At 35.9% G+C, this 15,150-nt stretch overlaps 1 protein-coding gene across 1 annotated transcript in view; it reads left to right on the top strand.

Moving 5' to 3' along the window:
* Positions 1-2,287: 2,287 nt before the first annotated feature.
* Positions 2,288-15,150, top strand: part of MS3_00003699 (uncharacterized protein) — a 29,618-nt gene continuing 16,755 nt past the window's right edge. The window contains exons 1-2 of the mRNA XM_051211558.1: positions 2,288-2,418; positions 2,478-15,033. Coding sequence (XP_051071629.1) covers positions 14,745-15,033 — 289 coding nt within the window. The 5' untranslated portion in view covers positions 2,288-2,418; positions 2,478-14,744. The remainder of the gene's footprint in view (positions 2,419-2,477; positions 15,034-15,150) is intronic.

The raw sequence follows: 15,150 nt of genomic DNA, 5'->3' as shown, positions 1-15,150 counted from the left end.
TACTCAAGGCATTCGACCCCTTAGGACCGAAGTGGCGGCAATTCTGGATTACCCAGAACCGACCACCACAAAGCAATTGCTCACGTTTAACGGCCTTGTAAGTTTCTAAAGACAGTTCATCGGACGATGGGTAGCAAACTTCGGCTGCCCTTCAACTATCACTACAGATCATGGATGCCAGTTTGAATCTGAACTTTTCTATTGTCTGACCGCACTATTAGGAACCACTCTCTTCCGAACGACCGCCTACCATCCATAAGCAAACGAGTTGGTAGAACGCTTTCACCGACAACCAAAAGCTTCACTATCAGCTGCAAACGTTTCACAGTAGACCGACGCTCTTCCACTCGTCTTACTAGGTATTCGCAATGTAGTGAAAGCTGACATTGGATACACGGCGGCTCAACTCGTTTATGGAACAACACTTCGACTTCCAGGAGAATTTATGGACCCTTCATCTTCTTCAATGAACATGGATCTAACCTCCTACACAAACAGGCTTACAAACGCAATGAGTTCAGTTAAACCTGCTTCCACTCGACCGCAATCAACCGATGTTTTCGTTCAACCTGACTTATGATATAGTACACACGTTTTTGTTCGTCGAGACTCACATCGACGACCTCTCGAATCAGCATACGAAGGACCATTCAAAGTTGTTCAACGCGAAACCAATTAGTATATGTTCGATAAGAACGAAACCAACGATAGCATCAGCATCGATCGCCTCAAAGCAGCGTGTTTAGAAGGAAATCCTATATACGTCGATTTTCGTTCGGTACGACTCCTACACTTATAATACCCCAACCGACAGCCGACACACACGATGAAACTTCGGCAGTGTCTGAAAATAAACGTAAAACGGCGCGTTCTGGAAGAAGAGTAAGATTTCCAGAACAGTTGAACGATTATTTCACGTAAGATACTAGTTGACACTTTAAATCGTCTGGATTTTCTTTTGTACTACATATAATTTAAAAAAAAAGAAATTTTAATATGCTTGTATATTTATATTTCTATCTCAAAAAGAACAAAACAAAACAAAATAAACTATATTCTAAAGATCCTTTTTAACGCTGTTACGTGTGCATGACTTTATTTTCCATTTTTTCGCCCGCTTTGTTTTTTACGCGCGTACAAGTGTATTTCGACATGCACTTACATATTTTTTCCTTTTCCAGGACGGCTGGCAAAGATGATAAAGAGAACGATGAAGTTTACGAAGAACCGAAATTTTAATTGTACTTTTCTTTTTTACTTCATGGTCCCTTATAGTATGGAAAGACGACCGGACGCTGCTAAACCTAGCAAGCTATCAGAAGATTATTTACCAACGACAAACTCGTTGAGCTTAGTCTTCTGGCTGGCCTCGTCTAGTGGTCATCACTGTCCCACTAGGGAGGGAGCGATCTGTAGCGGTAAATAAATCCCCAAAATAAATAGCTCTTTAAGTCTTCAATATTGGATGCTGACCACATTAGTTTTAATGGACTCACATAGCTGAAGGCGCTCGGTCATGCATCCGCACCAGATCACGAGTGTGAACGCCGTGCTCAATAACCCCTGCAATCGCTAACCAGATTAGATCAAACGGTCCTCGATATATTGATAGCCTATCAAATATATCTTTGAACCTCCTCGCTTTTGTCTTTTGATTTCACTTGGTGGGTACGATTCATGTTAGGTGTTGCTGGTGAAAGCGTCGTCAAACTCCAAATACGTGCGGCATTTTCACTGCATTAGGTTTGAACTCGATGCAATGCTCCTAAAACCGATGGGACCATAACCTCTTTGATGAAATGGTTTATTTTAGAGCTTCAAGACCACAACGTTTCCATCTCTTATCATGTTTTTCTGGGTGAGCTGAGTCTGATGCATATCCATCACTGCAAGTATTCCTTCGCCTATCTTAACTAGCCTGTAGTTACCAATTTCATTCCTTGTCACCACCGTTTGATCGTTAAGCTAACTCTTTGATAATTCATACTGCTTGGGCAATCAATTTGTTTAATTCTGTTTGCCACTGCCTTCTAGTAGTTTCTCGACAATCCAATGTATTACAACCAGGTAACTATTTTGAATGGTAATATGGTAGCTCTGATTCCAACAGTTTCAATGGTCTACAGTAACTGAGTTCATTTTCACTCAAGTCACAATGACTTAAATAAACTGAAAGTTCTATACTTTAGTGAAAAGACCTTCAGTGCTTGATTACACTGTTACAATAAGAGGGGTTGGTAAAGAAATTATCTTGTTTGCACCCACCTATTTCGAAAAAATTGAACGAAAGGTTATAACATGACCTTAAGTCATACGTAAACTTTTCGAAACCTAAAACATTTAGCATCGTTTGTCAGATTGTCTTAGTTGCACACTTGCGTCATTTCTGAGTGTTTTGGGTTTTATTTCTTGATAAATGTAAAGCATTTTCTGTGTATATCGGAGTGTCGGCTTATATTTTATTATTTTTTCTTTAGAGAGGATAAATTAATATTACCTTTCCTTACGTCGCTGTGATTCTACTTAAGCGTCCAAAGTACTTTCACGATAAATGCAAAATGGGATACTGACTTCATCAAACAACGAAAAGGGGTTTAATTTGGCCTAACGAATGTGAAGTGTCAGGTGCTAAGACCTTTTATCGTAAATCTGATTGGTTCGTCCATAAATTATAGTCCCACTGATCTGAACATTCGAACGGTAAAATGCAGGTTTATAGCGGATTGATATTGGAGAGATAGCATAACTATTCGTGTTAAAGGTTTTCGGATTCGCTAGTGTGTTGACACATTGCACAAACTCGATGTCTTAAAAATTTCAGTTACTTTCTCGGCAACGAGCGTAGTGCATCCAGAGACACTTAGTAAGTCCAAGAAGCATAAAGAGCACATTTAAAATAACCAGAAATAACAAACTTATTAACTAAGTGGTCAACTATACGGCACAATTGACGAACACCATCAGCCTAACTATTAAGGTGTTATAGAAGCGGAACTCTAGCAATATGTCTAGTTAGTTCTAAGCCTTATATACCTTGTGGTTACTTTAAGTTGGTAACAAAATCTATCATTCCCAATCAGGTTCAGGAATATCATGTATCCCAAATTATTTTCGTCGTCTAAAATATAGCCACAATAAATACAAACTTCCGCCAACAACCCTGAGTTGAAGGTCTTTCAGGGTGTTTCGGAATATCAGTAATTTGTACTCGTTCTACAGATTAGCGTCGAAGTGAACGCTGTCAACCTTTAGTCCTGCCAAACTATCATTAAACTATTCTTTTGATCTCGTTCTTGATAGTATTTAGGATAGCATCTCATTATGCTTCTTCTGCGTTTGTTTATTACAAACGGTGGTGTTTTTAATTCGTATGTCATTCGTATATCTTATATTTGGGATTACAACGCTTGATGCTTCCAACTGATTCTGGAATAGGTAATGAAACTGAAAAGCATTCATCAGTCTTAATGTACTGGGAATAACATAATTAACGTCTAGTACACCACCCTGATATAAATAACTCACTATATAGTGGTTCCCATTTAGGGTGTAGGTGAGAAAGTAACATTACTGTTCCTGATTTTTTCAGGGATTAGAAACGTTTATTTGAGCCCGCTGCGTATCCTTGTATGACGCCAAGCTTAACCTTGATCTTGATGACTTCAGGCAAATATTTTACTAAATACCAATTCAATTACATTCACAGTTTCGTGCGCTTTACTGGGACGAACGATTTATTTATTGAACCTACCTACTAAATGGTGTTGTGGATTTTTTTTAGAAAGTTCCTAGGTACTATCAATATCTCCTCAGTTTCAAACGTAAAATAAGATCGGGAATAATTATTATATTGTCGTGTGTAGTTGGCCTCCTAGTTAATAAGTTTGTTATTTCTGGTTATTTTAAATGTGCTCTTTATGCTTCTTGGACTTACTAAGTGTCTCTGGATGCACTACGCTCGTTGCCGAGAAAGTAACTGAAATTTTTAAGACATCGAGTTTGTGCAATGTGTCAATACACTAGCGAATCCGAAAACCTTTAACACGAATAGTTATGCTATCTCTCCAATATCAATCCGCTATAAACCTGCATTTTACCGTTCGAATTTTCAGATCTTTGAGCAGTTATATAACCTTCTCTCCTCTTGGTTTTGTAACTTTAGTACCATTAATCATAATGAGAGATTATTCTAACTGAAGGACATTGAAACTTTATGTAGTTGACCGGATTGTCACTTCACATTTGAATGTGCCCCATTTTCCGGTTTCGGATTTTACGCACACTATATTACCAAGCAGTCAAAAACAATTCTAGTCCCATAATATTCCATGTGCCATTTATACTCATTGTATCTTTTCATTGAAAATTTTTTAAATAACTAAAGAAATTTTATTTTCACACCGCTATTGATACAACATTCATTCACGTATTAATTCATTTCAAAGGTTTCTACAATTTTTATGCGAACTAATTGTCTAGAGAAGCGTGAAATCAAAGGCAAAATGATGGTAATGAGTAACTCAATACTCATTACCATTTGTTGTTAAAATGAGATGTATATTGATTTAAGGCCAGTAGAAATTTCTCCAAGAAACGTACAGCTCTTCTCTCTTTTAGGTCCGTTGTATGTAGGCTGAAGATGCGCATTTCTAACGAAACAAAAGTCGTTTTAAATCTTGACGTTCTGGCACTATCTGTTTTCATTTCTGTATGTATGTCATTCTTCATAAGTGACCAGTTTGTTTACTACAGGTAAGACAGTACAATTAGTGTAAGTTTTATCTTTAATAACTTACTGATATCCCGTCTTGTTACATAGATTTTCGTGTATATTCATTCTTGGAATTTTAGTGACCAGTTATCATCGTTCGTATTCTTATCAATATCATTTCGTTTTTTGCTCAACAAGCTAACAACCAGAAGCGCAATAAAATGTTCACGTACTTATTTCATAATTATTGGATGATTCTCGGAGTCTCCGAGCCCTGTGTATTAATCTTTGAAAAAACGAAGATTCGCTACCTGATTTATATTCTACTTCAGTTTACGTTTTTGTTTATCTACCAAGTAAACTGATATGTCATATGGCCCGTCGAATATCACGTGACAAAATCATCAATCAAAATGACTTGTATGACGTTGTCCCTGTGCTAAACCAGTGATGCGTCAACCAGCACGACCAGCCTTGAGTCAACTTTTAATCCTTTTTGGTCTTCTGTGTGGTAGCACCTCGTCCACTCCCGCCTGGTTTAGTCCAGAACACAAACACCAGACTCTGTATATTTCGGACACTTGGTTTATATACAAGCAGACCAGATCGCATCACACTATAAAATGAAAGCGAATTATTATACAAGTGTCAGATGCTGTAACTAAAAAACTGGGAATAACTTAAGAATAGTAAATCGTATAATAGTAGCCAATTGGTCAAATATAGGCTTATAATAAGGGAAATATAGATATAATCTGGTTATTTAATATTTATGCAATAAGAATATATGCACGTTATAATAACAGTCCATAAATAATTTCTCGAATTCGCCCATAGTTTAATCTTCGGACATAGCATGAACTACTAAAATCGATAAGTGATGTGGATCAGCTGATATGAGCTTGGTGCTATAATTTTAATTTGGATTGGATTTGTAGCAGTATCTGAGGCCTTTTACTGTACTGATCGATAAATTTGGCTGTATTTGTAACTGTTCGCAAGTATGATTCTGTGTTTTTTCGTTCTCTGGTTCCGAATTTTTCTGAGGTGAATTTACAAAATACATTCTGTCACCACCGATGCAGCCTGAAACGTGGACCTGGAAAACAGGATTACAGTTTCTCAATTTTGTTTTTACGTTTTATCATATGCACTACATATTTTTTTAAATCCCAAGAATAATATAAATCTTTCGCATTTGTATGGATGCAAATTCATTTCACTTTATTAGCACCTATAAACTGAATTTGACTCATGATCTCAACTGTTGAAATTACTACAATCTCCACAAAACCCCTTCTGATACGAATCAACATATGCTCACTAGTGACTGGCTTCAAGAGTTATATCCTGGAGTTCTGGTGAGAAGCAATGACCAGTGGAGTTCAACCAGGTCATTTGTGAGATAGTAACTCACTTATGATAATGGTGGATGTGTGGCTCAATTTCGTGGATTGGTTGAAGTTAGACATTAACACCGTTGGATGCCGGCTCAGTGGTCTAGTGGTTAAGCGCCTGGCGCGAGACTGATAGGTCCTGGGTTCGAATCCCGCGAGGCGGGGTCGTGGATGCGCATTGCTGAGGAGTCCCACGATAGGACGAAACGGCCTTCCAGTGCTTCCAGGTTTTCCATGGTGGTCTTGATTCAATTGACTCATGATCTCAATTGTTGAAATTACTACAATCTCCACAAAACCCCTTCTGATTTATAAATCACGCCAATTTTTTATTAACTGTAAAAGCATTTCATATAATCTACATCGCACCAAATAGTAATGAATTTCCTTGTAAATGGTCAGATTTCAGATTAAAACGCATTCAGTAATTATCATAGTGATGTTTAGACATTATTGTGCTCTTATTTTTTTAAAAATTGGTATTACCTTTTACTTACTTACTTACGTCTGTTACTCCTAATGGAGCATAGGCCGCCGAACAGCATTCTCCAACCCACCCTGTCCTGGGCCTTCTTTTCTAATTCCATCCAATTCCCGTTCATTTTTCTCATGTCTATCTCCATTTCCCCGCGTAATGTGTTCTTTGGTCTTCCTCTTTTCCTTTGGCCTTCAGGATTCCATGTGAGGGCTTGTCCTGTGACAAAGTCAGGGGCTTTCCTCAATGTGTGTCCTATCCACTTCCAGCGCTTCTTCCTAATTTCTTCCTCCTCTGGGATCTGGTTTGTTCTTTCCCACAGTTGGTTGTTGCTAATAGTGTCCGGCCAACGGATCCGAAGTATTTTGCGTAGACAACTGTTAATAAACACCTGTATTTTCTGGATGATGGCTTTCGTAGTTCTCCAGGTTTCCGCCCCATACAGTAGAACTGTCTTGACATTTGTATTGAAAATCCTGACCTTGGTGTTGGTTGATAGTTGCTTTGAGTTCCAGATGTTCCTCAGTTGTAAATATGCTGCTCTTGCTTTGCCGATCCGCGCCTTCACATCTGCATCAAATCCATCGTGTTCATCAATGATGCTGCCCAGATATGTAAAGGCTTTTACATCTTCCAAATCTTCTCCGTCAATTGTGATTGGATTGGTGCATTCTGTGTTGTATTGGAGAATCCTGCTTTTCCCATTGTGTATATTGAGACCTACTGCTGCTGATACTGCTGCTACACTGGTCGTTTTCTCTTGCGTTTGTTGTTGCGTGTGCGATAGAAGGGCCAGATCATCTGTGAAGTCTAGATCGTCCAGCTGCATTCAAGCTGTCAACTGTATCCCATACTTCCCCTCAGATGTTGACGTCTTCATGATACAGTCGATCACCAGGAGAAAGAGAAAGGGTGAGAGTAAGCAACCTTGCCTAACACCGGTCTTCACTTCGAACGACTTTGTCAACTGTCCTCCATGCACGATTTTGCAGTGTAATCCATCATATGAACTCTCTATGATATTGACTATCTTCTGAGGCACGCCGTAGTGTCGAAGAAGTTTCCATAGTGTTGTTACCTTTTAGGCCTTATATATTTTATTTGAATTTCCTAGGTCGTTTAATGACAAGATACATTGTTAAACAATCGGTGACATAAAATTAAAGAAATAACTTAGGCTTTCGTCCTACATGAAAAATAAAATTCACGTATTAAATCTTCATGTTTCATTGATTTTCTAAGGTGTATCGAGTTCTGATGATCTTGCTTTCTGTGTTACTGGCATCAGACACACAAAACAGTCAACAATGTAGTGATCAATGAACAAAATAATGTTATATCGTTAGTGATAAGGCCTTGGTACTAGAGACTGACTTTTGACATCCTGTCTGGATCACCTCAATATAGTCATTTTGTCACAAGTTATATAAAGTAAATGGCTTGTTGCTAGCAGTGAAACCCAGGACGCATGTTTCACCCTATCTGGGACTCGTCAGTTGGATCCACTTTCAAACCCCTGCTTATATTTACCCGAGGGCTTTAATCCATCGCCTTTCCTTTTGAACATCTAGCTTTTTATTCACTGAGCTACTGACTCCAGATGACTATTAAATTGTTTAATGTGTATGATATTTAGATCAATAGTAGCAAGGGTTTGAATTATACGCTTTTTGATATTAAGGAAGACACTATTTAAACTATTATGACCGTGATATGCATATACAAGCCTACCTTATAGACTTGATAGTAATGAAAAGTTTGAATTAACGTCGTTTTGTCAGTAAAATTAATAGTTGTACGGAAAAGTGTTATTAGTCAGATTTTAAAATTAGGTACATTCATCTGTTATTACTGTGCTCAGTCTGTTTAGTCTGAAACTTTCTTGCGCTGGGATAGTTTACTAGAAACACATTACTTCATGAACGTAAAATAAAGTTTCATTTAATAATGAATTAAAGGAATTCGGCGAGAATTTTCCTTTAAAATTATATTGCTCTATTCTTTAAGAGCTAGTTCATACTATCTTTATAAACTGACTGGATTATACATCTTATGCTTGTAAATATGATCTAAATACTCTTGAACGTTTATGGATATCTGTAAATCAACTTAAATCTAGACGTTCGTATTATTTTATAGTTTTTTTTAAATTAATTTTCGTATGATTTAGTATGTTTTCAGAAAAAAAACATAAGTGAACAATATTGTTTACAATTAGACGTTCATTAGGCCTTGATATACGATAATATTTACGTGGATATATGAGAATATTAAATTAATCAAGGCAGTTTAAATAAATGATTAGTAGAAAGTACTGATTTACAGTCTAATAGCATGTAACTAATCGTGATGAGATTTATTTCACTTCAATTAATATTTGCCATCAATTTTTAATTTACATTCTAAATAGAGGACTTGATGTACATTAAATCGAACATGGGAATTAAAATACTTCTGTTTTGATTCAGTCACATATCATTTGGATCATGTATTAAATCATATTATTTCACTAGATCCATAGTCTTCAACGCGATTTGGTTTAACTGCTGTATCTATTAGAAAAACGATGACAACTTTTAACTAGTATTGTAAACTAGATGAAATGTGGCTAGCAGCGGAATCCAGGACACCTTTTACGTTCTATTTAGGATTCGTCAGCTGAATATACTTGAATCTCAGAGTTGATGCTCTGGATCTCGAACCTAGTACCGTTCGCTTCAAAAGCCAACGTGTTATCCAAACCATTAAAAATTGAGTTAATATTGTCAATATTGAGATATGCTTTATGTAGATTTTAAGCTGTTTGTTTTATCCTATTGTTTATTTTTTTACAGTTGTCTGTCTGAACAAGGAATTGATTATTGGTTGGTAAATAAAAGTGACATGTGAGTCTGAATATGAATAATAAAAAATGCACAATGGGGTATTTTCAGAGCATTTCCCAAGAGTTCACGTGATTGATCTTGATATCCTCTCATTATATCGCAAATTGACTGATGTTAAAAGATGAAAACTAATGAGATTTAATTTACCTCTGGATATTAATGTAATTTTCACGATAGCTGAAATCCTGTGGGATATCCTCTTTGAAAATGGCTTAACGAAAGCGCTTTTGAGTCATCCTAAATAAAGACTAGACAGTTGTTTTGTGGTCTCTGTTTTTTAAAGACACTTCAGCCTATACAATCTTGTGATGAAGATTCCCACTCTGACTGTAGCACTTGCATCCAACATGTGTTTAATCACCCTGAACAATTATCTTTCCTCAAAACATGGTGTATAGATAACAAATATTTTTTTCAGTATCTTGATAATAAACTCATCTATTAGATATATTGTTAGCGGGACATAGACTGGATTAAAGCATGCTCAATGCATGATTGCTTTGGTGCACGCTGATTGGCTAATTCTTATCCAATCAGCACTAGTCGATAGTCGGAGAATACTCTGGAATCTTCTTATGTAAAAACTATAAATATACTGACATTTTCTCTATTGTGCTTCTGGCGTGCTTCTTACTTCCATCTAACCTTGTTATTTGGAATATAATCTCTTCCTGTTCAACCGTGTTCTGATTTGGGGACTTGTCGAGTGAATCGGTGTCCGAGAATACTAAGCAATAGGAATAGCTGGGTCATAACCGTAAGAAGAAAGAGATTATAACATATATCCATGTTCAAAATTTTTCTTATCAGTGTAACATCATACTATTCTTATCTACCAGTAATATGGTTGACATATCTTCATAATGATAAATCATTGTTCTTCTTAACCGTATAGTACCGCTCAGAGACTCATTAGTTTCTAGATTCTCAAGGTCACTGTCGAAATCTCTTTTTGGCCAACAGAGGTAAAATATGTGGAAAACATGTGGCATGATGGTTGTATCAAGATAATATGTACAAGGTATATAAATCCCAAAAACACTGATCACATTTCAGTTAAAATATCAACAACGAAATGATCCAAACTGTTACACCCAAGGACGCTTTTGTAAACATGCACTAACGAAGTATGGCGTTGAATTCATTTTTATTCTGATCATAAAAATAGATAGGCTCTTTTCATTAATACCTTGGATTTGTTTCATGTTTTGAATTTCAATATCAGCAATTCTGCACTTGTCGCAAAACTTATGAAAATCTAATTCATACATTTAGCTACTTATTTCGTCATATACTTTTTAAAACTCATTAGTCAGCAGACTTAAATGTCATCAACATAGAGATTGGTGCAGATATGGACTGACCAAGCTACCATGCTAGATTAACGCGATGAGGTAAAGCTAGCAAAATAGATCAAAATAATATAGTATCGATAGTAAAAAGAAAGTGTGAGCGTTTGTAACATAGTTTTAAAAGACAATGGAAAGGTATGTATAAAGAGATACTGAAATTTAAGATCAAGAGGAATATAAAAAGTGAATGCATTTACATCATTGTGATTGATTCTGAACTTTGTCGTCCATTCTTTATCTGTTGATCGTGAATAACACGCGGACCTCAACGAGGTAGTCTGCATCTACTAACATGGATCATACAAATACTACATAATTATGTGAACTGATGTCACGTTTTGTCTTGCTGGCTTTAGCTTAACTCATCGTGGTAGATGGCAGTTAAATAAATGTTTCATCTTCAGTTGATGGTGATCCACTGCCTCATCAACCTTTAGTAAGTAAGCTATGCCCAACCTCAACATTTCTCACTCGGTCATTCCAAAAATGCGAGCAATGCTTTAAAAATACCTATGGTCAAGTACCTTCCGTCCGTGCATGTTTTCTGCCTTCATAGACCATGTTTCACAGCCGTAAAGTAGAATCGAGCAAACTGCTGAACAGTATACACGCTCCCCCGTTGTGAGATGATTATCTCGCCTACTCCATTACATAAAGTCACGAAACGCCAGAAATACAATTTGTCTACTCATTGGGATATAACAAAAAATGTATTTATTACTAAAAGCTTTTACTGGATTTTCCAGGAATCTTCCAGAGAAATACTTTCATGTTTGACACAAAATCAGTGGTACGATTTTGATTTATTTGGATTGTTTTTAGTACGGATGGACTGCAAGCTGCACAAAAGAAAGCTGCTTTTATACAGTCTCTTAAAAATTTTCTGGGTATTGGGACTGGAATTTTCTCAACACTAATCATTGGTTACCTATCAGATAATTATGGTCGGCAATTGACGTTGGGAATTATAATATTAGGAGAAGCTTTACGAATTTTAGCTCTTGGTAGGTTATACAATAAATCTCTTAAATTATTTTTCTTTATTTTGTTACAGATTGGGTCGTGCATGAATTTACTAGAAGTCATTGCCTATTTCAGTGATGTTACAGCATGTAGACATTCGAAACATACTATGATTAGTTTTCAGTGAACCTATGTTTAAATCTGTCAAAGCAGACTTTCTATTGGTAAAATTACCTTACGCTTATCAGTAGTATATTGTGAACTAAGTGAACTAAACCACTTCAAAGTTAATTAGTTATCCTTTTCATATATTCATGTCCACACACGGTTTGTAAGTTAGGGTTGCTGAAAATATACCAAAATAGCTATAGAAACAAATGAATTCAACCGACCCATTTAGAGCAGATTGATCTTGACTCGGCCTTTGTGCTTTCGTATAAAAATTGTCTGGGTCGGGTACTTAGGTTTGTTGATGATCTAACTGTATGGGATTTCAAACCCCTCTTGTGTGTTCAAAAACAATGTGCACTCACATCGAAACTGCTCTGGTAATATTGATTTATTATTCAATAGTGTGATTCACATTGGTTTCCTTATTATCTTCGTTTTTCTCCTATCTTTTGATTTGTCTAGTTAGTGTTTATTTGTCGTACATAAATGCTTTAACGTGTATATATGTGATTAGATCGTTCTAAATGTATTGCTCATATATATCACATATTTCTGATAAGCATCACCTCTTGATTGTATAAGTAAATTAAACAGTTAACCTACCACTTTACTACCGTCATTGAAAATTGCTAACTTAGGTGTGCAATACTTTGATATTCAAAATACCATGGTGTCCTACAATGCTAATTGTTTGGATTAATTTTCACACTAATTTAATTCTTCAAATGTATTATTCAGGAAAATCTGGAATCTTTTTAGACTGAATATATCATGCAACAGTTTGATTAAAATTTCAAAAGATTGGAATAACTGACTAATCTGTAAAAAAACACTTCCTTTTTTCCCAGCAATTAACAAGAATCTTTAACATCTTTATAATTAAGGTGAATAATCTTAACACCAATTATCGTAACAAATCAAACGAAGTTGACTTATTATCGTCACCTAGTTCAAATTAATTCAAGGTACGGATTGGAGAACTTTCCAAATCTACCATATGTGTTTAATTATGCATACAGTTGTTGGGGCCCGTATACGTTTACAAGTACCTTAGAGATATAGTCATTTAATTGCTTTCGGAACGAAAATCTCTTTATTAGTAATGAAATAAAAGGACTAATAGTATATTGCGATTAAGTGGAAAGAAAAAAAATTCACAATCGTACACAAGCAATTACAACACAATAAGTCACACAAGCTAACAGTCAAAGTCGGGACATTTCTAACATAACCATTCGAGCCTAAAGAAGAGGATGTGCCATTCAGAATGCATCACTGATGGCACTAGTGTTAAAGGACCATCATTTTTGTCTAACTTACAGACTACCACATTTTGACCTTATGTTTATCGTACATTAGACATTTAACAACCAGTTTTTTTTTATAATCATTCAATACTTAGTGAAAATTGTTCACTTACCTTCCGTTTGTTATTATTAATGGCTTTATTCAGTATTATATGCTTAGTAGAATATAGAATTCTCAGGAAAAGGTATTTTAACAGGTTCCTTTTACAACAAAAGGTGATAACTGGATACACATAAATATAAATTAAGTAAATAAACTACTGAGAATTAAATGAAATGCTTTTTATTAAGATTGAGATCTGCACAACTTTTTAATTAGAAACATGTTTAAGAATACAAGTTATTGACTAGCTGAACTCTAACAACTTGTTTATCACAGTATATTTGCTAGATAAGGCATTGTAGAGCTTTTATGCCTTTGTTTGAGTGCATCGACTGTAATGCATTTTTGCGCCTTGTTTTACTAGGAGGTATACAAGGAGAACGATATGAATAAAGTGGGTGGTTACTATTTGATAACACTTCTTAGGGGTTTGCAAGGTTTTAAATATCTATCCGTAACCATATTAATAATGACTTAAAACGATTCACACACTTTGCTAACTGCCTTCCGCACTCCCCGCAATACACTGAAATCTTTTCTCAAAAACCTGGGAAAGTATAATCGGGAGCAGTATAAAAATAATATTATGCAGGTACTAAGAAATCGCAAAAGTAAATGCAGCCCCTTTATATAATAAGTCAGATGGCAAACTTTCTTCGATAACTAAAACATAAGAAGAACAAGAAAGACCAGAGGAAAAATTCACACCAAGATAAATGACCATTGACACGGTTTTCACTACAGAATCTCTAGCAGTGAAAGCGTTATAGGATTCCAAAGGGGTGTTTGAGTGCTGTTCGTGCCCCAGAATAAATTTAACACTTTGACATTCAGAAGGGTTAAGTGTGCGATCACCGACAACAGGTTATCGTTCAACAAGAGACAAGAACTCATTCATTCCAAGTGGATGTGGAGAGGTAGATATCGAGATCGTCCGCATATTCAACAAAAGTGCTTCCTGTGGGAAATAGCAGGTCATGCAGGAAAACAGAGAAAGGAACAGGGTAAAGAAATGCTCCTCGTGGAACACCTTCATGAATTAGTAGAGATGTTGAACACTTTTCTCCAAACACAGTGTACTGTTCTCTTCCAGAGAGATAGAAACACAGCCAGTTGGTTATCCAGCTTTCAGTGTTGATTTTGACAAACTTGTTAAGTACTAGTTGTCATGGCATAGGGTCAAAGGCAGAAGTATGGTCTAGAAATGCGCACCGAACATCTTTCTTACCCTTTTTCAACTATATTGTATTGAAAGACAACAACAGCATCTGTGTCACTCTTTTGCAATCAGCATTCTCACTCATCCTCATATGAAGAAATCTAACAATATAAGTTATACGTAATTATATTTGACCGGCTCCTCTTATTACTTATTTTTCTATGCCTGTTAAAGGTATTATCGTATTTTTCAATTTTTCTCCCTGGAGTTTGATTGTATCTGAATTATTAGAAGGATCTATTGGCGGTGGATTGTTATCAATTTCAGCACAATTATTTGCTTGTATAGCTGATCTAACCCAAAAATCACCTAATGAAATAGTAGTAATATCCAATGAAAATATGGATTCAGTAACTCAGGCAAAAAGATTAGTAAAAAAACGTTGGCTTTTATTTACTTTACTCGATGGTGCAATCACTTGTGGTATGGCATTTGCAAATGCACTAACAGGTAACAATTTAACATATGTTAAATCAGTATTAATTTTTACAAAGTATTTCGTTTCAAGCGGTAGTTTCATAATTGATTAGAAATACAGTTTTTTTTCATGAAAAAAGTCTAACCATT

This window comes from Schistosoma haematobium, chromosome ZW (genome assembly GCF_000699445.3).
Source record: "Schistosoma haematobium chromosome ZW, whole genome shotgun sequence".
NCBI classification, from domain to species: domain Eukaryota; kingdom Metazoa; phylum Platyhelminthes; class Trematoda; order Strigeidida; family Schistosomatidae; genus Schistosoma; species Schistosoma haematobium.
This window is presented reverse-complemented; position numbering and strand designations above follow the sequence as displayed.